We start from the raw sequence: 25415 nt of genomic DNA, 5'->3' as shown, positions 1-25415 counted from the left end.
ACAGATGCCAGAGGAGCAGTCTCCCAGGTCCCAGACACGCCCTGGGGTCTTTGCTCATGCTGTTCCCTTTATCACGTACTCTGCCACTCTAGCAAAGCCTTCCCATCCTTCAAGTAGCATGTCCAGTGTTCCCTCCCCTGTGAAGCCAGCCCCACCTCCCCAGCCTCCACAGTGTCCTATCTATCCTCCCATTAGAGGCCTGATCACTCTGAGCCATGTTTACAACCACCTCCCTTCCTCTTTACCTCCCACCCCGCCCCTCCCCATCAGACCAGAGCCCCTGGAGGGCACAGGCCAAGTCCCAGTTCACTCTGGTTCCCAGGGCCTCTGTTAGCACTTGGTGGGGACTCAGGAAGTGTGAGGGAAAGGTTGGAGGTGGTGGGGTTACTCAGCAACCCCCATCCCTTCATTGCGTATTTACTGAGGGACGAGCCCTGTCATCCACTCCAAGAAGCAGTTTCTGCCCCATGAATCTGCCTGGGGCGCCTCTGAGTCCAGGAGGAGAAAGCCCTCATCCCCTTTGGCAGTGGAAGCCCAAGGGAGCCAGCTCCAGCCCCTAGCTGGGCCCCTGGGGTGGGGGTTGTGAGTAGCCCCTGCCTGTGTCCAGGCACCTGCCCTTAGGCCTCCCTCAGCAAATCTCTGGAAAATTGCCGGGGCGGCAAGGCCTGGAGGAGCTCTGGCGGGAAATGGCGGAGGAGTTCAGAACAGGTCCAGTAGTGGTACCAGCTCCAGAGCAGAGTCACCTCCGGACTGGTGTCAGGCAACAGTCCTGCCCTTGCGGGGGCCGGGAAATCCACACCCTCTCCCCCTATCAAGGCTGAGGCTGCTGCTGTTGCACGGGGTGCTGGGAGGATGACATGGATCAACATGTGAGAAGACCTGGACTGCAGGAAGCACCCAGTAAGTGTTTTTAGAATAATTATTGTGTTATTTAGATTGAACTCACATGACTGAGCATCAAGTAAGTGCTGGCGCTGGGAATGCTGGGTGAACAAGGCCGGCACGCCCTCACCTCCCAGGGGCCTACAAGGGGGCAGGGGCACAGATACACAAACAGCAGATGTGGAAGTGCAGGGCTGGAGGTAAACCCACAGCTCCTAACCTGACCTGGGGATGGGTGGGTCAGGGAAGGCTTCCTGGGGGAGGAGGTGCTGCTGCCCATAGAGGAGCTGAAGGATGAGTAGAAAGAAATAATCAACTATATAGAGGTAAACCCCAGGTGAGAGAGCCACCATGAGGGTTCAGCTAAAGGCAAGAAGAATGTGGGCCGAGTGAGGTGAAGGGAGCAGGCAGGCCTGGCGAATGAGCGAGTGAAGTAGTAAATGAGGAGTCCAAAGAGAGGAGGGCAAGGTGGAAACACCAACTTTACCTTCAATAGTGAGCGCTCTCTGGTAGCAGGAAAGGGTAGACATAGAGACATATGTACTCCCCCCCGCCACACACACACACAGATTCCCACTCCGATACCTCTACCTTAAGCTTAGCAGGCTAAAGTGTGGCACATGAGGCTCAGAAAGGGTCAGTGGGACCGGGTCACTGCCCCTCTGCCCTGGGAGGGGGCGACCTGGATTCCCCTGGACCCAGAGCCAAGCTGCCCAGCTGCTGACTCAGGCCCCACTAGCCAGCTCAGCATTCCCAACCACCCCACTGAATGGGGTTATTGAAGCTCTTTGTACAGAGGGGGGTGGTGGGAGGGGTGGAAGAGGGTAGGCCACTGACCACGCCCCTAACCAGAACCTTCGGCAGGGCTATGGGCTCTGCTGTGAAGGGGCCAGTCTGAGAGCCCTGTGGCCACCAGGTACTGCTCTGGGGGTATCTGGGACCAGGAACAATCCTAGGTAAGCTGGCCAGGAATCAGAGAGGGGATCCCAGTGGGAGGGAATTGCTCTGACCCTCAGAACTGGAGGCCCCAGGGTGGTGACCCTGCTCACTGTCCCCGGCTTGAAAATGGGGGGGGGGGTCCATCCCTCTGCATGCACAGTGTGTAGGTGGGGGTGCTGCAGAGGCTCTCTGGTTGTCCTGCCTGCCCCATCACACATTTCTCTAGGGAGAGGTGGTTTCCCATTAGACCGGGTCTCTCACAGGGTGTGGGCTGGGTCCCCTATCACGCAGGGAGTGGGGTTGATGGGGGCCCTTCCCCATCAGACCCAGAGCTCCCCAAGCCCAGCATCCATCTCCTCCTTAGTGCTTCACATCTGCAGGAATTACATCTGGTGCCCAGCCTCAGCCTCTGCTGCTGGGCCCCAGCTGAGCCAACGCTGCTCTGGATAAAGCGCGCCTACCTCCCCTCCTCCTCCCCTCCTGGCCTTTGCCCCAAGCTGGGGTCCGGCCCCCCATCCCTGGCTGTGCGGGCCTACACCTGCCAGGTGTGCTTTTCCAGGAATGGGGGAGGGCCAGGTGCCATGAAGCCAGTGCCATTTGTCACCCTTTGGTGGGTGCTGCTTCTGGTGTCTGGGCTGGGGGCCACCAGGAAGGGATCCCCAGAAGAGGCCTCCTTCTACTACGGAACCTTTCCACCTGGTATGTCCATTCCTCTGTTGGTCTGTCCGTCTGTCTGTCGGCTTGTCCACCTTGGCTGGCTTTGCCAAGGGGTTTGGTGTTTTAGCTTCCCGACAGATAGAATGTGGAAAATAACTCTCTGTAGTGTTCTCAAATAAAAGAAGTTCCTAACAGATTTGTTTAGAGTTACTCTACAGATAGCATGCTATGAGAGCTACCACTGTGCAAGAACGTTTTTAATGCATTCTGTCTCCCCCCATCTACCCACCCACTCCCTCTCCTAGAGATGGGAAGGGGCTGCCCTGCGGCCGGGAGCACAACCCTAGTCCCCAGCTGGACAGGGGTGGGAGCCCCCTGAGCCCAGCCTGGGGTCTCTACTTGCAGGATTCTCCTGGGGTGTGGGCAGCTCCGCCTTCCAGACGGAGGGCGCCTGGGACCAGGATGGGAAGGGGCCCAGCATCTGGGATGCCTTCACGCACAGCGGGAAGGGGAAAGTACTCGGGGAGGAGACAGCAGATGTGGCCTGTAATGGCTACTACAGGGTCCAGGTGAGTGAAGGGTGTGCGTGTGGGTGGGTGCTGGAGCACGCAGCTAGCTGAGAGGTGGGAAGTGACATCCTGAGGGAGCCCAAGTGACAATATCAACCCAGTGCTCTGCTAAACACTCCCCACCAAAGGGGATGGGGCGAGTGGGGACGGGGACTGGGTGTGTGGGCAGGTGTAGGAAGGTAGATGTAGGAGGAAAGGAGAGTAGGGCCCCACCTGACTCAGGGCCCTGCTGTGGTACCCGAGTGAGGGGTAGCCAAAGGGCAGATGTTATGGCCCAGGGCCCATAGGCCACAGTGGCCTGAATCCCTGATCCCTGCATTTGAATCAGCCCCTGTGGAGGGAGTGGGACCAGCTCATCCTCAATCCCTCTGCTCAGCATCCACTCTTCTTCTCTGGATTGACTTTTTTGGGGAACTCATCACCCACGTTTATTAGGAATACCCTATGGCCCTCGCAAAGCGCCCCATATCCTGCATTTTATTTGACTCTATCCCCAGGAGGAAGCAGGGGCGGGTGCTTCCTCACCCACTAGGAGCCTAGACATGAGTGAGCCTTGGCCTGGGGCCCCTCAGGGTGCCCCCTACCTGCCCACCCCAGGGCCCCAGGCCACCTGCCCTGCCTCCCGCCCTGTCTGCACAGGAGGACATCATTCTGCTGAGGGAGCTGCACGTGAACCACTACCGCTTCTCCCTGTCTTGGCCCAGGCTCCTACCCACTGGTGTCCGAGGTGAGCTAGGCAGCCCCTTCCCAGCCCCAGCGTGGCCCCTTTAGGCCACAGAGAGGGAGAGTCTTGGGGACGAGACCACGGACAGTTTCTTCTGGCAGCAGCTTTCACAGGCTCTGCAGGCAGCTGGGCTCCCAGGAGTCTATACCACCCCTTTGAGGTTCACGTGCTGGTGGTCTGAGGTACCTTCAGCCCTACGAGTACTGCATTTCAGAAGGCCAAGGCCACGGTCCTTTCTTGTCAAGCCCCCTTTCATCTCACCTTCAGGTGACCAGGTGAACGAGAAGGGAATCAAATTCTACAGCGACTTCATCGATGCCCTTCTGAAGAGCAACATCACCCCCATCGTGACCTTGCACCACTGGGACCTCCCGCAGGTGAGGGCTGTGCAGGCGCAGAGGCCCATGGGGAGCTCAGCTCGGCAGCAGGGGGCCTGATCTGGGCCCTAGGACGCCAAGGTGGGAGCCAAGCCTGGGGTCCAGACACAAAGATGGGAAGGAGTCAAGAAGAAATCTGACTCACTCGTGGCTGGGAGGTCGCTGGTTTAACTAATGTTTGTAGTAAGTGATTAACTGCGGATTTTGAGGTTTTCCAGAACATTTGTCCTAAAAACAGCAAATCAAACTATAAAGAGAAAAACATCTTTTTGAGTAAGATCTGATGACATGCTATAATTAACAAGTTTGTTTAGCCTTTTTCCCCAGTTTATTTGAGCCAGCGCCATATGTGCTCACATACGAGCCCCACCCCCTTCCCAAGCAGTTTCCATGAAGTGTGAACACGCTTAAGAACATCACTGTTAGACATCACTATTCATTCAACAGGACCACACAGAGCTCACAGTCCAGCCAGGGGAGGAGCCATGTATGTGACCCTGTGAGACAGGGTGGTGGGAAGGCAGAGGATAGAGACATGGCCTCAGGGAGGTGCTGGGAGGAGAATGAGTCTGGTCAGTGCTTTGCAAGCTGGGGCATGAAGTGGGAGGAGCGGTGTTCTGGCTGGAGGGAGCATGGCAAGGAGAGGGAGCTGCTGGGCAAGTGATTCGGTTAGAGTTTGGGGAGCAGGCTGGAGCAGGCAGGATAGAGAGGGGAGGGGCAACTTGCAAGGCCTCAACCACCGAGCTGAGGTGACAGGGTTTGTTCTATGGGAAGGGAAGTCTCTAAGCTGGGGCTGGGGGCAGAGAGCAGCCTTTAAGCAGATGAACTGGAAACCATCCCCCAGCTTCGTCCTTGGTTGGTTGCCTTCACTCACCTACCCTTTAGCATCCCCTCAAACCCACCAAGGAGAGCTGGTAGGTAATATTGATGGAATGCTGAACCCCGGGAAAGCCGGCCCTTGTGAGCAGATCCTCTGGCTGGGAGAGAGCCCTGTGCTGAAGGAAGCGGAGTCCTCTCTCATAACAGGCTCCTCTGAGGTTCTGACAGCGGCACAGCCCTCAGAATCCCAAACAGAGCTTTCATGCCCAGTGCCTTATTTCTTCGGAATTTATATTTAAGATTATTTCCCCATGATCACACTTCTTTCCCTTGGCAAATTTTCTTAAATATTCATTCTATCCAGTTCCTTTGAAGCATGAATCTCAAACCTTCCCTGCTCCCAAGGTACCTAACACAGTCCGTCTCCACATTTACGTTTCATGGCCCATCACTGCCATCATCTTCAGTCTTAAATGCTCAACATCCTGCATCTTTGCCGCCCTCTCCTCCGAACATCCTCTGTAGCTGTACTCGCCCGCTTCTCCCACACACTTGGCCAATCAGCTCCGAGTCTTTTCTGAAGACAGACCCTTGGGGCACCAGCTCCTCTCTGCGCCCCTCTGTTCGCAGCTGCTCCAGGTCAAGTATGGCGGGTGGCAGAACACGAGCATGACCAACTACTTCAGTGATTACGCCAACCTGTGCTTCGAGGCCTTTGGGGACCGGGTGAAGTACTGGGTCACTTTCAGTGATCCGCGGGTAAGCAGGGCCCCTCTCCGGGTGAGAAAACTCACTTCCCAGGCCAGAGCGTTCCCTGCCACTTCTCACAGGCCCTATCGGTCCCCACTTGCCATCCCTGTAGACAATGGCAGAAAAGGGCTATGAGACGGGCCACCACGCACCAGGCCTGAAGCTCCACGGCACAGGCTTGTACAAGGCGGCTCACCACATCATTAAGGTGAGGCGGGCTTTCTGGGAGGGAAGTCTGGGTTCAGGGTGGAGGGACAAGCCCCAGTGTCCGCTCTGCATGGCCAGGGGTCCGAGCCTGAGCTCTGTCCTCTGTGGCCCCACCTCAGAGCCAGCATCTTCCATAGCCCTTTCTCACCGTCCACTTTCCTCCCATGAGGACTGACTGGAGTGTCCTGTCATCCGGTGCTCTGCGGGACACTGAGGCTGAGATGGTGTATCCTGGCTGCTCGCTAGGGCTTACAGTCCAGCCAAGGGGTGGAGGGCGCGCATGGGAAAACGTGTCCCCTGTAGCTCTAAACTGTCTTGTGTGGAATGGTGACAGGAGCGGGGGAATGACAGTGAACTAGAGGCTGAAAACTTCAATGAGCAGAAGTAACTGGAGGACAGTTGGTGAAGGACAGTAGTAATTTAAGAGAACTCCTCTGATAGCATGGATTCCAAAAGGCCTAGGGTTTTGTTTTTTTCTTAAATATATTTTGATGGATTTCAGAGAGGAAAGGAGAGGAAGAGAGAGATAGAATCATCAATCAGCTGCCTCCTGCACACCCCACACTGGGAATCCAGCCCACAACCCAGGCATATGCCCCAACCGGGAATCGAACCGTGACCTCCTGGTTCATAGGTCGATGCTCAACCACTGAGCCACGCTGGCCTGACAAGACCTAGGGTTTTTGAAGGAGGAAGGAGAGATGGTTTAGAAGCAGCAATAAAGAGCAACTGTGAATATTTAAAGGGCAGAGCTCTGGAGGCATCAGTGGGTCACTGGGAGAGAATATACAAAGAAGGTAGGCTGGCACATTTTGAATCCCATTTCTCAAGGATGTGCCGGTGCTTGGTATATTCCTAGCTTCCTGAGCTCGGTAGGGGAAAAGTACTGCCTACTACTGCAGTGGACAACCAGGAACATGAGAAGCTTTAGCAAGAACCTTAGAAAAAAAGACACGTAGTGGTGGTTTATGTGTTTATGCCAGATTTAGCCCAAGTTTCCTGTATCATACAAAGAAAATAAGTGCCTCTGGAGGTCAGAGGATGGGAGACTATGGATTGGGATAATCAAGGCTAGACTCATGAAAATGATGGGACTCCATCTGGATCTCTAGAGTTAGGAAGGAAAGGGAGGAGAGAAATGGAGGGGTCAGGCCCCTCTGATGAAGTCCTTCCTCTTTCAGGCCCATGCCCAAGCCTGGCATTCTTACAACAGCACATGGCGCAGCAGGCAGCAAGGTGAGCTGCACCACCACACGTGCTGAGAATCACGTGCCCGGAGGAGTGATGGTCACTCCTGACTGCCACCCCTTCTTTCTTTTCCTTTAAGGGCTGGTGGGGATTTCATTAAACTGCGACTGGGGGGAACCAGTGGACACTAGTAATCCCAAGGACATAGAAGCTGCCGAGAGATATCTACAGTTCTGCCTGGGCTGGTTTGCCAACCCCATTTATGCTGGTGACTACCCCCAAGTCATGAAGGAGCGTATCGGTGAGCCAAGACCCATTTTAAAACTGCAGATGCCACAGCGACAGTACTGAACTTAGGTGAAATGAGCAGAAGGCAGGGGGATAGAACACCCTGGGCTTGGGTGAGGCCGTCAAGAACTGAGAACTGGTTGTTTGAATTAAGGCAGTGTGTGTGTGTGTGTGTGTGTGAGGGGACACCCAAACAAATCCCAAGAAGTTCAAAACCCAGGAGAAAAATGTAGCAGTTCTCTGGGCTGCTCTCTTTTGTGTCCTGCTGTCCTGCCTTTTCCTCCCCAATCCACTCCTTTTTAACTGCAGGGAAGTAGAAGAGAGAAATCAAAGACACAGTCATGGGTGGTGTCAGTTCTATTGCCAGTTCTGTCTGTCACTTGAGAAATACTTTCCAAGCTCTGGTTTCCAGTGTCAGAGAAGAGAATAAAGATAGGTACAGCGCACATGGCCTTATCAGTTTGGATGCTTTTAAGTGCCACATAACAGAAAACTCCAACTAAAGTCACTTGGAAAGTAGGGAATTTATCATCCCCTGAGTCTAGAGGAGGATGATCCAGGGATAGGTTAATCTTTGAGGACTCAGCTCATTCCACCTTTCCCCTCGGCACCATCTACTACTCCCAATGCCACAGATGCTGCAGCAGCTCCAGGCATCACATCTTTACACGTCAACACGCAGGGGCAGAAAAAAGGAAATAGCTGTCATATCTATTTTTAAGAACAAGAATCTTCCCAGGAAATGGCTTCCACCCAAAACTGCCTTCACTTCGTGCCTTAAAGGACAGAACCACATGCCTTGGAGTGCCCTAGGCCACCAGAGGTAGGACCTCAGAGGCTGGGGAGGGACCATAAAAGACATGGCGCCTAGGAAGAGGGCAAGGAAGACAGGCCTGGGACTAGAGGGCAGGCAACCCGCAGCGCCTGGCCATAGGAATGTAAATGTATTATCTCTGTGTTATTTAGAGGCATCAGCCCACACTCCACTACAAAAAAAGAGACAAGGATGGCATTGAAATAGGTTACAATCTCACGTGTAACAAGGCTATTCTGGATGTTTGAGAAGCCAACATATCAAAACTTTCCCTTTCTACAGCACCATTCATCAGACTTATCTGATTCCAACTCTGCCACTAACCAGTGAGTGACTGGACGAGGTGCTTCACTTCTTTGAGTGTCAGTTTTATCATATGCAATGAAGGATCAGACAAAATAATCTCTAAAAATCTCTTGGCAGTAACAGTTCTGTGACACGCCTGTACACATACACGCAAAATCTTGGGAATTTCTTCAAGATGCACAAGGAAAAAGCGCTCATGACCACAGCGCCCATGTTCCTGCAGCACATCCATCATTCACAGGTGCACTCACTCTCTCATGACCCTGAGGGCATCACAGGAGCCACACAGGACTGCACCGAAAGCCAAACTGATGATTTGTCATAGAGCAGTTTTCTTGGGCTTAAGGCCAATCATCCCAGACCCTACCAACTCCCACTCTGATAAGTAGAACTGGGCTGAAGTTTTCCTTTACACAATGTGGAAAGAAGGGTCCTCTGAGCAGTTGATATTTTCTTTAGGAGTGAAAGCATCTGCTTGAAATCTTGTTCACAAATTACTTCCAGGCTTCTCCAGCACCTTTTTATTCACAATAAACATATGAACAAAAGTAATTCTATACCATTGCTGACCAATAGAACTTTTGGTGATGACAGAAATGTTATGAATAATGTATATATATTTACACACAGATATATAATGATATATACAGATATACATTATACACACACACAATGTATGTCTATGCTATCCAATGACAGCCTATAGCCATTTGTTTACTAAAATTAAAAATTCAGTCCTTCAGTGTGACTGAATTAAAGATGCAGTCACAACCTGGTCAGTGTTGCTCAGTAGAGCGTTGGCCTGTGCATCAAAGGGTTGCAGGTTCAATCCCAGCCCCAGTCAGGGCCCATGGGGGAGGCAACCAATCCATGTATCCCTCTCACATCAATGTTTCGTTCTCTCTTTCCCCCTCTCCCTCCCTTCCACTCTCTCTTAAAAAGAAAAAAAACTCAATGTATGTGTCCTGACCAGAGATGGAACCCACAACCTTGGCATATTGGGACAATGTTCTAACAAACTGAGCTACCCGGCCAGGGTGTTTCAAATTTTTCTAAGTACAAGATAGTACAAAGTGAAAAGTCAAGCCTCTGTCCCTCCCCCTCCCCACCACTCTCATCCTCCCCAGGAGGAAGCACACTCCCAGGCATGGATTGTACATGTGTGAGCAAAAGCACTGCTCTGAGGTGGTACTTGGTATCATAGGCAACGCTCTGCATCTTTGTTTCATTTAAACATGTACCTTGGTATTCTTTCCATGTTGGTATATGCCTCATTCATTCTAATGGCTGCAGCGTGTACTGATAGATACCCCATTTATTTAACCATTCTCTCCTGATAGACATTCAGATTGTTTCTAACCTTTTGCTACTCAATCTACAATGAAGGTCCATGTACATACATCTTTTTACAAGAGTGAATAAAAGGTAGGATAAACAGATTTGTGATTGATCAGTGAAAGGACATATACCTTTATAATTTTGAAAGCTATGACAAAATTTCCAGCCCTGGCCAGGTAGCTCAGTTGATTAGAGTGATGTCCCAATATGCCAAGGTTGTGGGTTTGATACCCAGTCAGGGCACATATAAGAGACCAAAATGCATAAATAAGTGGAACAACAAACCAATGTATCTCTCTCTCAAAAAAAAATCAATTAAAAAAATTTCTAACACAGAGATGTACCAGCTTACCCAGCATGAATGTGACCATATGGCCCCACCTCCCACTGGCCTTCCTGTTCCTTTCCCAGGGGCCATTAAAATTACCAATATTTGATGTAAGGAATAATATAGGAACCCAACACTACTATTTTCCAGATGGCTACACACTTGTCAACATACCACTTACTGAATAATCTATGAAAGTATTACTTTTAAACAATACAAACGTTTAAATTTTTGGATCATATTCAAATGTCAAAATTCTAGTTTGAAAAGCTAAGGTTACATTTTCCATACAAATGAATCCCAAAGCCCAGGATCTGGATAAAAGGTTTTATGTCAACATGCCAGTATCATCATGGTACATAAAATGATTGTGAGAATCACTGTTAACTTCTATTTTTCTCTCTCAATAGGAAGAAAGAGTGCAGAGCAAGGCCTGGATGTGTCGAGGTTACCTGTGTTCTCACTCCAAGAAAAGAGCTACATTAAAGGCACATCCGATTTCTTAGGATTAGGTCATTTTACGACCCGGTACATCACAGAAAGGAACTACCCCTCCCGCCGGGGGCCCAGCTACCAGAACGATCGTGACTTAGTAGAACTGGTTGACCCAAACTGGCCTGATTTGGGGTCTCAGTGGCTATATTCTGTGCCATGGGGATTTAGGAGGCTCCTCAACTTTGCTCAGGTGACTATTACATTAAGCTATTTAAAAGGCATTTTTGACCTGAATTCATGGTCTTAGAGCTTAAGCACAGGTGCTTACATTTAAAATTAACAACACAAAACAAATGCAGTTACTCATACTTCAAAGGCTAATATAGACCTTACAGTCTAATGCCTACTATAAATAAGCATTTCAATGTATATACCCTGTAGCTAAAAGTCTTATCCCACATTTAGTTATTCTGCTGCCCTTCTCACCTGAAATGGAATATGTGGAAAGAATAAGGTATGAATATATTCTCTCTACAATATGCTGATTTTTTGAGAAACGTATTCTTTCAAATGAACTTGCCTCTTGCCTGCGTTCACCTCTAAATATATTTAAACGTGTGAACTGGCATTTACTAAACCCTAAACACACTCGATTAAAATATGGCAGGCTTGAACATGTGTGTCTATAGGTACCTCAGATCAGAAACCCACCTGTAAGTTGGATTTTTAAAGATATTTGTTACTGTGACTCACTTTCAGACTCAATATGGTGATCCTCCCATATATGTGATGGAAAATGGAGCATCGCAAACATTACACTGTACTCAATTATGTGACAAGTGGAGAATTAAATACCTTAAAGGATATATAAATGAAATGTTAAAAGGTGAGATACAAACCAAGACTGTCTTCACATATTTTTCTACTTAACTTGAACAAAATTTGATAATACACATGGTTGACTAAAACTTGTTTCTAAATCTCATAAATGAAAACATTTAAGATTATCTTCATATTATTTTTCCAAGTAAATGTAATACATTAAAAATGGAATAAAATGTCTTTGCAGCTATAAAAGATGGTGCTAACATAAAAGGGTATACTTCCTGGTCTCTGTTGGATCAGTTTGAATGGGAGAAAGGATATTCAAATAGATATGGATTCTACTATGTTGAATTTAACAACAGAAATAAGCCTCGGTATCCAAAAGCTTCAGTTCAATATTACAAGAAGATTGTCACTGCCAATGGCTTTCCCAACCCAAGAGAGGTAGGACTAATCCCTCTTACTCATTCTGGACTTTAGAAGACCTGGGCAGCTGGGCACACAGAGTTCGGCAGGCACCTCTCTCCCCTTTCCTCCCTGAAAGAGGACAAGGGTCTGTGGGAGCATGGCCTTTCGTCTCTGACCCTACCTCACACAACCTCTTTGCTAATTTGCTGAGAACAGGTTATGCACACATTAAAATCAATCCTAACATGCAGAACATTAAGGGCAGACTATGATAATGCAGGAGTCCTGTTTGCTTTAGGTTGTATTAGTCAATAAAGACTTTAAGTTAAATGTTCTTCTAAATGTTATATCTTAATGTAAATAAATATTGCAAATTCTTTAAGAGACATGAAAAGTCAAGTAAGTCAAATGTTCATTTCTCTTCCCACCAAAAGGCAGAGTCATACAGATGCACTGGTTCCAAATGAGATTAAAAATAATTAAATGTAATAATCCTTTAAAACATACCAAACATTTTCAATAACATATAATTTTTTTCTACCAGCTCTTTATGTTGCTGTACCTAATGACAGGGAATAGAACATGTAATTTAGAATGTCTTAATGAAAGTAATTTTTACACATTTCACTTAGTTACCAATTCTTTTAGGGTGACCCCAGTGAGACATGGAAACGGTGACTGACAGCTCTCGGGCATTCTCTAGTCTTGCATTACTAGGAAAGCACTAGATTATAAGCTCCTTAAGGATAAAGACTGCGTTTTGACACCCTCACAATGACACACATAGGTATTTAATAAGTGTTAACTAATTTAATCTACAAGCAGATTAAAAACATTAATTACCAAGCGGCTTTTTATTAGGTGGAAAGTTGGTACTTCAAAGCCTTGGAAACATGCTCTATCAACAATCAGATGCTTGCTGCAGGTGAGTATATTTTAACTCTCCCCTTTGAGAATTAAACTACATAATTACATAGATAATAACATTACCAAAATCTCAAAATGTGGACCTACCCTATGTCAATCTTCCAAACCACATAATTAACAATAATTTATTTTAAGACAATTACAAATGTCTATTTTATAAGCATTTAAAATCATATTTTAAAAACTTACCAGAAAGAGAAATTTATCCACTTTATTCTTATTCTCCCTGAATCATAATGTAAACTTATACATCTTTAAGTTTTGTTATAGTAGGCTTTGTGGAAAGGGGAAAATTCAACCATTATACCAAATGAAATAAAGTCAAAGAACACTATATATTTTATTCACTCATTCAGAAAGTAATCGTTAAGTACTCACTTTTAGGAAGGGGGTGTTTTAACCTCTGGGGATACAGCAATGAACAAAACAAGGTCCCTGACCTGATAAAAGGCTTTTTTTTTTTCCTTTTATGTTTTTATTGATTTCAGAGACAGGAAGGGAGAGGGAGATAGAAACATCAATGAGAAAGAATCATTGATCAGCTGCCTCCTGTATGCCTCCTACTGGGGAACGAGCCTGCAACCCAGGAATGTGCCCTCACAGGGAATTGAACTGTGACCTCTTGCTTCATGGGTTGATGCTCAACCACTGAACCACACTGGCTGGGCAGAAGGCATCATTTCTTATGCAATGGGATTTTAAAAGCTCAGAGACGTAGAATAATAAGAAATGCCAACACATATAATTTGTTTCTTTGAATTTTGTTATCTCTTTACAAGGGCAGAGAAATACACTTCCTGATTTAAAAAAAAAAAATATATATATATAGTATTTTTATTGATTTCAGAGAGAAAGGAAGAAGAGAGAGATAAAAACATTAATGATGAGAGAGAATTGATTGGCTGCCTCCTGCACACCCCACCCTGGGGAATGAGCCAACTCGGGCATGTGCCCTCACCAGGAATTGAACTGTGACCTCCTGGTTCATAGGTCGACGCTCAACCACTGATCCACACTAGCCAGGCTAAAGATGTGTTTTAATGAACACATCTTTAATGTGGTATCAGAGGTGGATAGTGCTAGACCAAACCCTACCAATTCAGCTATTTTTATAGGCCAATATACCACTGTGCCTATCCCCCTTCCTATATCTAAATAACCAGGCAATATTAAGAATGCATATGCCATTAAACAAAAATAAACTTTTATCATGTACAGACATGATGGGGAATTTGTTGAGCTTATAAGCTCTTTAAGAGCAGGGCCTGTGCCTTATTCACCTTGGTAACCAGGGTGACTGCACAAAACCCAAAGGCAGGTATTGTATCAATGTCCTCTACTATATTCACATACATGAAATATGCTTAACATTTAACACTTCAGGAGTAACTGTGTTGCAATAAAGAAACTCCTATACCTTTTAAGATACACAATAACATCTTTGAAAGTCTGGAAATGTTTCCTAAGGATTTTTCTTTCACAAATTCCCCCAGTGAAAATTATAAAACCATGGGATATAGCTGCTAATAATCTGAGATTAATTATGGTCAGCACAAGGATTAATACACACTTAAGACTTTATTACAATACCTATGGAAGAATCAAATTTAGGCATTCTTTGTCCTGTTTTCTGAAATATTTCCAAATACCTCACATAATTTTTTATAACATTTAATTCTTTAATAGCAAGTGAGAATAATTAGAAAGTGTGATGCCATTTTCCAAGTTTTTCCAATACAGCTAAAGCTTTCAGGATAAAACTATACTTGCTAAAATGATCACATTCTCATTTGTGGTGGTGTTCCATTTCAGAGCCTTTGCTAAGTCATATGCAGATGGTGACGGAGATCGTGGTACCCACAGTCTGTACCCTCTGTGTACTAACCGCTGCAGTTCTCCTAATGTCCCTCCTGCGGAGCCAGAGCTGAGACAGGGTTACCCATTTTGCAGCTTCATCTTTCAGTAATCTTCCGGCTCTTCCTCCATTTTCTGCTTCAAAAATTTACATACGTCTGTTTCAGGCTCCATAGTAATTTTTTTCTTTTTGCTTTTTTGGTCTTATGCTGGGATTTAAGAATTAAAAAAATAAAAAATAAGCATTTAATAAAATAAAAATCACCTGTCATTTTACCCTTCTCAAAGTCAAAGTTAATATTTTGCTGTCTAATACGCACCTATTTTCTTTTTTTGGAACCTATTTTCATTTTGCAAAAAGGGATCACAGTGTACAAACTGTTTTATAACTTGATTTTATTTTTAAGTCTGTCCAGAAACATAACTTTAATGTAGAAATAAATGCCATCTAAGCACTGTCTTACACATGATGGATAGTCAATCATCTATAACAATCCTTTCAGTTTATAAATCCTATAAGGCAACCAGGGAAAAGCTTAGGTGGGTACCAAGCAAATGAGCACATACACTTTCCTAATTTCAATATCTCAAAGAAATATAATTAATTTATATATCTTTTCTTTAACTAGTTATTTTGCTTTTTAAAATTAGGATTCATTTTATTCTTAACTATGCTAAAATTAGTCTCCATTTATCTGAGGACAAAACATGGCTTAAGAAGGCATAATATCAGGCATTTTACTCATTATCTGATTACTCATTATTTAATGTTGTTTCTGAAACACAAAAACATTAAGATAGTAGGAATGCTATTCCATTAATTCTTTTGGTTAGTTAATACTCTCAAACATTTTTTAAATGGGGTTTATTTAGTCTTACAATTGGGCTGGGGTAAAATTGCTTTTAACAAATCTTTGTTTTCAATGTCAAACTGATGCACCTGTCTAGTGTTTTTCTCTTCCATTAATATTTTTTAAATCAAACTCTTTCTACTCTATATCCAGCTTTAAGGTACAATATTTCCACTCAAAAAAAATTGTTTTTTTTTCCCCTGGTTTTAGAATTAAACTGACCTAGTAAGTTGACTACAGAAAGTAGACAGGAAATTAGACTTACACTGCCCAGTAACATTTGGTAAGTCTTTTATATGATTACTGATACGTAATCTAGATTCCGAATGTATTAAGTCAGCATTTATGTTGTAGAGAAGCACATTACAAAGTATTCAGAGAGAACAAACAGTGACCATACTACCTGATAGAGGAGCCCATCAGCACACTTCACTTGAAATGCACCTGGCTGCAGGTAACCATGATAGTATAGGATATCCTTTCTTCCAGGCTACTGTTTAATATGGATTCAGAAAAATCTGTAACTAGAAAGACAGTGAGATCAGAATTGTTTGCACCCTGCTGACTTTTCTACCATGTACACTGCTGAATTTTACAATAATAGAGGGGTAGCCTGAATGATGTGTCTTCTACTTTAAGAGAATTTGTTAGACTAAAAGCAGCAAGAACAATTCCTTTAAGTAGTAAACACTCTTGGTGCATTGAAAACATGACTAAACAAATTAAAATATAAAGCAGATTTTTTTTTTTTAGTTTTATTTGTGCTTCTTTTTTTTTTATTCTTACATATGTGTCCTTCCCCCCTCACCCCACCCTTGACAGTCCCCTGCCCTCCCTTACCCCCCAGTGTCTTATGTCCATTAGTTATGTATAAAGCAGATTTTTAAAAAATTACATATTTTTTATGTTTGTGCCTCATCCACTACAGTTAAATAATTTTTTCTAATCTTAAATATGTATCTCAGAAAAAATATTCTACCTAGGATTTATAGTCTTAGGGTTAGACACATACCTTTTTTTCCCTCCTGAAGTCTGTTGTATTTCAAAATAAATGGTACAATTAACATTTAGATGAGATTGTGTGCACTTTCTTGTGGGTCAACATTTTGGTTCCATATTCTCACCATTATCAACAATCATTTCCTGAACACCCTCTGGGTGAGCAACAGTCTACTGGACACTGTCTTTCTCCCCCATTAACTCCAAACCAGTATTCTCTCTTCCCATGGCAGATAAAGGTACATTTTTCTCTCTTAAGTCTTCCTGCTTTTGATATCAACTGTTCTACTCCCGAGTATAATACCACTAGATATCTTAAAAAACTAGTATTCAAGCAAAGTGTTTAGTCTAATGAAATAGAAAGTCTAACTTCTTAATACATATGACCTTTAGAAAAAAAAAATCATTACTGGGCTTTAATATTTACAATCAGGGCTTTTTTTGAATATAAATGAGGTCCTCCTTCAATAGTGGGTCTTATTTTGGGCCAAAGGTCACTGAAAAATTCCTAGACAAACACATCAAGAATATATGATGGGTAGAAGAGGTTATATTATCCAAGCCAAAATGAAGTTTGCGTGTGTTTCTAAGCACACAATTTCATTTATTTACATACAATTTCATTTAAAAATTTTATTTTCATAGGTCTCATTACACCAATGCATTAACAAATTGTTTTAACTCTAACATTAAAAATCACTTTCACTTTTTTGAAACGAACTGCATCAAAAAGACTGAAAGATATGTTCAGTATCCTTCACTTATTCAGCATCATTGGAAAAAGGTGTTTAATGTTGCATGAATTTCCTCATGACAGAGGTCATTTAATCTTTATGTAGTAAAATTTTAAAACGGCATTTTCAAAAATACATCACATATGTTCATGTGTTTAAAACTTACTTTTTAATCATAAAAGTAATATATATCTTAAAGAAAACACCAGAAACAACATAGTAGATAAAATAAAATGTTTAAATTGGTGGTTCTCAATCTTAAGTTGCACAAGGGAATTACCTGGAGAACTTTAAATATTACTGATTTCCAGGTTCTACTTCCAGAGATTCTAATTTACTTGGTCTGGGTATAAGAACTTTAAACTTTAAAAATTCCCCAGATGATTCTAACATTCAGCCAAAGATGAGAATCATTCCTGCCCTCACCTTGCTACACCTCAGGAATTTGGGTGTATCATTCCAGACCTTTGTCTATGCCCGTATTAATGTTTTCTCCAGTATTTTGCTACTGTAAACATTATGTACTGCAATCAATAATCTTGTTCATAGGTCTTTTTGCACATCTGGTTATATGTGTGGAATAAGTTCCTATTAAAGAAACAGCTGGACCAAAAAATGTATTCTTGTAAAATTTTGGTGGATATTGCCCTCCAAAGAAGCTGTACAACTTTATACTCCACACAGCAATGTGTGAAGTTGACTGACTGTTCCCCCATGTCCTTGTCAGCACTGACACCTAACTTTTAGATCTTTGCTAAACTGATAGGTGAAGGTAGATAACATGACATATAACATAAATTTGCATTTCTCTGATTATACAGAGTTGAGCACCTTTTATTTATTTATTTTTAAATATTTTTATTGATTTCAGACAGGAAGGGAGAGGGAGAGAGATAGAAACATCAGTGATGAGAATCATGGATTGGCTGCCTCCTGCACGTCCCACACTGGGGGATCAAGCCTGCAACCTGGGCATGTGCCCTGACCGGGAATCAAACCGTGACCTCCTGGTTCATAGGTCGATGCTCAACCACTGAGCCATGCTGGCTAGGCTGAGCACCTTTTATTTTTACTTTTTTTTGTTGTTAATACTCACCTGAGGATATTTTCCATTAATTTTTTTAGATAAAGTGAAAGGAGGGGGAGAGACAGAGAGAGAGAGAAACATCTATATGAGAGAGACACATCGATTGGTTGCCTCCCACATGTGCCCCAACCAGGGTGGGAATTGAGCTTAAAATTGAGGTACATGCCCTTGACCACAATCAAACCCGTGTCCCTTCAGTCCAAGGGCCGACACACTATTCACTGAGCCAAACTGGCTAAGGCAGCACCTTTTTATTTTTAAAAAAATATTTTTATTGATTTCAGAGCAAAAGGAAGGATAGAAACATCAATGATGAAAGTAAATCATTGGTCAGCTGCCTCCTGCACGCCCCCTACTGGTGATCAAGCCTGAAACCTGAGCATGTGCCCTGACTGGGAATTGAACCTCCTAGTTCATAGGTAGACACTCAACCACTGAGCAACACCAGCCAGGCATCACCTTTTATTTTTTAAATGACATTTGAATTTCCTTTCTGTCAAACTGTCCATATTACTTGATTATTTTACTAGGGAATGTAGCCCCTTTTCTGAACTTGAGCTACAAATTTATTTTCCTGATTTGTCATTTGTCTGTTGTTTTGCCTCCAGTATTTTTTGCCATGCAGAAATTATTTTATTTTTATATAGTTTATTTCAATCGTTTATATAGACTCTATGTTTTCTATCACACTTAGAAAAGACAGCATGATTCTAACTGATGATTTTCAAGAAAATTCTTTCTGTTTCTTTAGGACTTATACAGTTCAGCCATATGAATAGAGAAGTTTCCATTCTAGTTGAGAGAAGTTGCTTGAATTAAAATATATTTTGGGGAGAAGGATAAACATTTTCTGGAAATAATTTTGCAAGATATTAATCACTTAAATGGGACTATTTGTATTCCCAGCCATAGTTAACTATAGGCTTTTGAAATCTTGGATTTTTTCTTACAACCACTAGATTTGATTTTGGATAATACTTGCAATATTTGAATTCAGTCATTTAAGACAGATACAAGTAGAAGACTACAGCACCACACAATCCACATGTGTGAAGATTACAGTTTTATATGTGCTTAAGAAAGGAGGCAGACTTGATAGGCCAGCTAATTACACCAGAGGCTAAAAAACATTCTTTGATAGAATACTAGAAACCTCAACCCTTATTCCAGACACAGAGAAGACATTTGGGCAGAAATATCACTATTTTAAACAGTGCACAAAAGTGTGAAGTATGGCATTTCAATCTTTTAACTTATTTTTATTCCTACTGCTTGATCTATCCAGGTTAACGAAAAAAAGCACTCTTTCATGATTCCTTTTTTCAGAATAAATATGTTTACATGTAGAGTTTAGGAAAATCATTTAAATGGGCACAAGAGCCCAGCAGGTGTGGCTTAGTGGCTGAGCATCGACTCATGTACCAGGAGGTCATGGTTCGATCCCCAGTCAGGGCGGGGTTGCTGGCTCGATCCGCAGTAGGGGTCATACAGGAGGCAGCCAATCAATGATTCTCTCTCATCGATGTTTCTATCTCTCTCCCCCCCTCTTCCTTCTTCTCTCTGAAATCAATAAAAACATATTAAAAATATTAAAATTGAGCACAAGACCTATAATAATAATCTCTACCAGTAAAATTTCATTTTCATTTTCAATTTCTCTAAATAGATTACAAACCATATTTACCAGATTTGTGGCAATTCAGATGGTCTACAGGTAGACTGTCACTCAGTTGCCAAACTGTTTTCACCTTTTTTTGACCACTATTTATTTCCACTCTCCATTTCTGTGGCTTCTCACTAAGGAAATAAAAAACATCAAAGGGAAAAAGTAGTTATTTCCTTTCTTTCTTCCTTCTACAGTCATTAGTGAAATCCTTATGTGATAAGCACTAAGGAAGAAGAGACAAACAAGTCAGAATTCTAAATTTCAGATTTTAGAGGACGCTGAAGTTGGGGGTTCACTTCTAAAAGGCATATAGAAACATGGATCTGAAGCTCAGGAGAAGCTGGGTTATGAATTATTAGCCCAGAGGAATTGAAAACTTGAGTATGAATGTAATCACCCAGGGAAGATAGAAAGTAAAAACAAAAGAAGTCAGAGAATACAGAGTTCTGGTGAAAACTCACATACAAAAAGCAGACAGAGGAAGGAGAAATTGATAGGGAACTATTCTCAGTCTAGGAGGTGGACCAGAGAGTTAGGATTAAAATTAAGACAGAATGTAATGTCACAGAAACAGAGGAAGGGAAAGGTTCGAGAAAGCAATTGTGTTAAATGCCAAACTGCCTTGTAAGTACTTACTGAAGGAGAAAGAATTGATGGTCCAGCTAGTTGCACAAGGAGCTAAAAAACATTGTCATATTGGAAAGTGTCCACTGGATATGGTAATTAGAAAGACACTAATAAGCCCTGGCTGGCTAGCTCAGTTGGTTAGAGCACTGCCCTGATATACCAAGGTTGCAGGTTTGATCCCCGGTCAGGGCACATACAAGAATCAACAAATGAATGCATAAATAGGTAGAACAACAAATTGATGTTTCTCTCTCTCCCTCACTCTCTCTCTCTCTCCCTTCCTCTATCTCCTCCTAAAACCTAAAGAAAATAAAATAAAATAAATCTTAAAAGAAAAAAGAAGGCCACTGATGGCCCCTGCCAGAGCAGTTTCAATGGGAGTGCTGGGGTTTCAATAAGAGGGAACTAAATAGAGGGAGGGTATAAATAAGAGTGACTTTAGTATAAGAGAAAGTTCAAGTGTATTATATGCTAAGGGGAGACCATCATTTGAGGCAAACTCAAGTGTTCACATGGATGGCTAATCTGTCTTCTTAGCCTCACAGTTCTCTACCTCCTCAATCCCATAGTCTTCTCTCACTCCCACTGCCATACCTTTGACTTTATCATTCCCCTGATCACTCTTTTCCCACTGTCATTTCCTTTCTGGTTATACTTTCTACCTGTTCAGCAAAGAAATTACAAATTGAGAGAAAAATGAAAGACTAGAGGCTCAATGGTCAAAAGAGAGTAGACAAAAGGTCTGGGAGAAGGCAGGGCAGAGGGGGAATTATCAGACTATGAGCAGAGAGGGAGTAAGATGATGAAAGTTTCAGAGGAGCAGCAGCTCTGGGTCCTGGGGAACAGACACCGAAACTGCCTGGAATCATGACCAGACTTAAAGCACAATTTAATTATTAAATTGCTTACCTTTGATATAAATTTTTTACAGCAGTTGGTCTGACTGGCAGCTGAAAAATATGTTGCTCATCAAGAGGATTTTGTTTATAATATTTTATGCAGGATCTATAAAAGTAAAAAAAAGACCCTATTTTGGAAAAAAATGCCACGTGGAGATAAAGGCTTTCTGGTAGTCTAAAATGCATAAGGGAACCATTTTATTGGATGCTACTAACCATAACATCAACAACAGAATAATTTCAGGGACACAAAAGTAAAAAACAAACATACAATATCCCTACTCCCAACAAAACATTGGTTATCTCTCTTTTTTCTTTTTTGATGGAAATATCATTTGCTTTTAAAAAATTAGTAGTAGACATATTTCTCGTAAATATAAAATACATTTAAATTGAGCCCAAATAAAGGCTTAAGTGTGTGTTTGGGGTGGGGGGGAGAAAGAAAAAAACAAAGAGGCAAAAGAGAAAGATACAACCTCCATGGTTTTCAGAGTCTGAGGAATTAAAGAATTAACTTATTTATATACTTATCTTTAATGGAGAAAAAAACAATAACCATTTCTTAGTACCTTTCCCTTTACAACTGAGGCAAATTCTAATTTTGGAAAAGGCAGAGGTACATTTCCTTTCACAGGGAAAAAAAAACTCAATTCTGCCACTGGATGGTTCACTTATTTCTGGTTTGAGACTCTAATACACACAAGACACCAGCAATCCATGTATGAGAATTATTTCAAACTAATTTTAGTCAAACTGATGGACAGAAATCTCTAAATTACAGTAATGCTGTTGACAGAGGTCTGGTAATATTTAATTCCATTTAGTTACCATATAAATGGCTAGCAATTAGTTTGGCCCAAATGTATAAAAATGTAAAAAAAAAGACAAGGAACTAATATTTATTAAGCACCTATTAAGTGACAGGTACTGCATATACATTATATCACTTAATCCTGACAACAAACACATGAGGTTATTAGATCCTTTTATAGATGAGAAAACAAGATGCAGTGAAAGGAAACTTCCTCTGGAAATTAGGAAGTGCTAGAGTCGAGTGTTAAACTTATTCCTTCTGAACTCAAAGACTTTTCTTCCTATGACAGTGACTTAGAACCATTCTGCTACTGTGAAGACAGGATGTGCAGATTCTATCCTAACCAATAATAAAAAGGCACATATTTTGGCTGCAACTATTTCAGAAGAGAATGTTATGTTAGTAAAAACAACAGAGAAATACTTACTGTGTTAAAGAAAAGAGAAGCTCATGTTGAGGTTTAATGAAAAGCTTGCAACTGACTATTATTTCTAGAATATGGTGAAGTTTTTGAACACGACAAACTTGTTCTTGTATATCTACTGACGGAGAAACGAAATATTCCTAGAATGAAAAAAAAAAGTATAAGCAAAATAGAGAATTAGTTAAGGGAAATCTTTAGAAAGAATATGGGCATGCCTGCTAAACCTAAGTCTAGATCAGGGGTGGGCAAACTTTTTGACTCGAGGGCCACAATGGGTTCTTAAACTGGACCGGAGGGCCGGAACAAAAGCATGGATGGAGTGTTTGTGTGAACTAATATAAATTCAAAGTAAACATCATTACATAAAAGGGTACGGTCTTTTTTTTTTTTTAGTTTTATTCATTTCAAACGGGCCGGATCCGGCCCGCGGGCCGTAGTTTGCCCACGGCTGGTCTAGATACTTAATTCATAGGTGGGAAAAAAGACAGGAGGCAGCTAGATAGAATATACCACCTTTCAACAGTATTTCTCTAATTAATCTGTAAATAAAGTCTTCACTGAGGATGTTCTCAGCAAACCATCCTACATATTCTCTGGTGAAGGCAATTCACAGAAATGCTTCACTCAAGGAGGCCCAAGAGGGTGGCTACTCTACGCACTAACCTCTCCAGATGGACTAAATGGCAAATCCAGATAATTCTTAACTTCAATACTCTTGCTATGTTGATGGAAGTGTCCACCTCTAAAATAGGTAGTAAACCTGAAGTACCAAGAAATTAAGCAAGTGTATGGATAAGCTTCCACTCACATATGTCACTGGTAAATTGGTACAACCCTTTAGAAAAGAAATTTGGCAATGTATGCCAAGCATCATTAAATGCTCAGGCTAATACTATTTCTGAGAACCCATCCTAAGGAAATAGCCCTTGGCAAATATGGTAGGTGGAATTCTACAATGGTCCCCAAGATTGCCACCCGTCGGAGTACACATCTTGTATAATCCCTTACCCTTGCGTGAGCCAGGACCTCTGAATATGATGGAATGTCACTCCTGTGAATAGGTTACTAACTGATGGACATTTAATCAATCAAAAGAGAGATCACAATCATTACTACGGCCTAATCGGGTGAGCCCTTTAAAAGGTGAAGATGCATTAGAGATATCTCCCACAGGCTCTGAAGAAACAAACCGCCTGTAATGTTTGGAGAGGGTCACATGGCAAGGACCCACAAACAACCTCTGGGACCTAAGACTGATCCTGAGCCAACAGTTAGCAAGAAAATGGGACCTTTGTCATAGGTCACAAGGAAAAGAATTCTATCAACAACAAATGAAGGAACTTGGAAGTAGATCTCGCCCTTAAGCCTCTGAAAATGCAGCTGACACCTTGATTTCAGCCTTGTGAAGACCTGAGCAGAGAAGACCCAGCTAAAATGTGCCCAACTCTCAACCCTTGGAAACTATAAGATAAATTTGTGTTCATTTAAGCGTTTAAGTTTGTGGTAATTTGTTATGCAGAATAGAAAACTAACATAGTAGGGGAAAACATCAGTTATTTGGAATAGGAGATGACTTGTTTAAAAAGACAATTACTGAGCCCTGGACTTACCCAGTCACTGGGGCCTAGAAATTAGCATTTTAACAATCCTTCTAGGAGATTTTCAAGTTTAAGGACTATTATGTCAAAAGTTTGGAGTCAAAACCATATTTTTAAAAAACAGGCATATGAAATGACTAGCGGGGAATTCATAAAAATTAGAGTACTAATATTTGGGTGATGAGATTAAGGGTATATTTGTCCTATAAGTATTCTAACTTTTAATAGTGTGGCCCCTTTTCTAATTTTAAAAAAATTTATCAAACCATTCCCATCCGGGCCCCCCATTAACATACACACACACACACACACACACACACGTATGTTTCCATTAAAAAGATATATAAATGTTTAAAATTTGAAAAGCAAAAATTAAACCTCTAAAGAATCCAGTTGAATCTTACTTTGCACAACAGACCTGCTAGAGTTTTTTATCTTGTATTTTTCTGAGACAAATGACAAATGAATTGGTACTATAGATTCATTTCTAAGCCCCACTGGTGTGGTTCGATGGTTGACTGTTGACCTAGGAACCAGGAGGTCATAGTTTGATTTCCAGTCAGGGCTCATGCCAGGGGTTGTAGCTCGATCCCCAGTAGGGAGTGTGTGGGTGGCAGTTGATCAATGATTCTCTCTCATCATTGATGTTTCTCTCTCTCTCTCTCTCTCTCTCTCTCTCTCTCTCTCTCTCTCTCCCTCTCTCTGAAGTCAATAAAAACATATTTAAAAGGATCTTCCATCGAATGTCAAGGGTCAGTAGAGATGCTGTTTAATTTCCTAAACTTCCTAAATAAAGACACTAGAAAAATACAGAAGTTTGTAATCATGACCCTGAAGCCCAGAAGTCTCTTTTGAATCAATATATTAAAGAACATTGTAAATTTGTTGGAATTTGTGTGTAATAGAAATGAGTCAAGAGAATATAAAGCAAAAATTCCTTTATAGGGCCTATAAAGAAAGGCATTCCCTAACCATTTTTACTTGTATACGTTTTTTAAAATGTTTTTATTGATTTTAGAGAGAGAAGAAGGGAGAAGGATAGAGAGATAGAAACATCAATGAGAGAGAAACATCGATTGGC

At 42.6% G+C, this 25415-nt stretch overlaps 2 protein-coding genes across 6 annotated transcripts in view; one reads left to right on the top strand and one right to left on the bottom strand.

Annotated features, from left to right (window-relative positions):
* The first annotated feature begins 1747 nt into the window (after positions 1-1747).
* On the top strand, positions 1748-25395 carry LCTL (lactase-like). 3 transcript variants are annotated; one of them, XM_014536287.1, is made up of 14 exons: positions 1748-1838; positions 2381-2520; positions 2884-3047; positions 3687-3774; positions 4039-4148; positions 5598-5726; positions 5830-5925; positions 7106-7160; positions 7252-7413; positions 10597-10871; positions 11381-11507; positions 11691-11890; positions 12716-12779; positions 25353-25395. In XM_014536287.1, exons 2-14 carry the CDS (start codon positions 2403-2405, stop codon positions 25382-25384), a joined length of 1620 nt encoding a protein of 539 aa, XP_014391773.1. In that variant the 5' UTR covers positions 1748-1838; positions 2381-2402; the 3' UTR covers positions 25385-25395. The 3 variants fall into 3 exon arrangements, with proteins under 3 accessions (XP_014391773.1, XP_005862137.1, XP_014391775.1); XM_005862075.2 differs by lacking the exon at positions 25353-25395 and adding an exon at positions 14594-14725; XM_014536289.1 differs by lacking the exons at positions 2381-2520; positions 25353-25395 and adding an exon at positions 14594-14725 and having other exon boundaries at positions 2906-3047.
* The window catches only part of ZWILCH (zwilch kinetochore protein), a 38631-nt gene continuing 27960 nt past the window's right edge, over positions 14745-25415 (bottom strand). For all 3 annotated transcript variants that reach the window (XM_014536284.1, XM_014536286.1, XM_014536285.1), the window contains 5 exons: positions 22740-22876; positions 21509-21604; positions 19991-20103; positions 15890-16010; positions 14745-14844 (listed from right to left, as the gene is read on the bottom strand). In XM_014536284.1, the coding sequence (XP_014391770.1) occupies positions 15916-16010; positions 19991-20103; positions 21509-21604; positions 22740-22876 (441 nt within the window). In that variant the 3' untranslated portion in view covers positions 14745-14844; positions 15890-15915. The remainder of the gene's footprint in view (positions 14845-15889; positions 16011-19990; positions 20104-21508; positions 21605-22739; positions 22877-25415) is intronic.

The sequence above is a fragment of the Myotis brandtii genome, unplaced genomic scaffold (assembly GCF_000412655.1).
Source record: "Myotis brandtii unplaced genomic scaffold, ASM41265v1 scaffold160, whole genome shotgun sequence".
NCBI lineage: Eukaryota > Metazoa > Chordata > Mammalia > Chiroptera > Vespertilionidae > Myotis > Myotis brandtii.
This window is presented reverse-complemented; position numbering and strand designations above follow the sequence as displayed.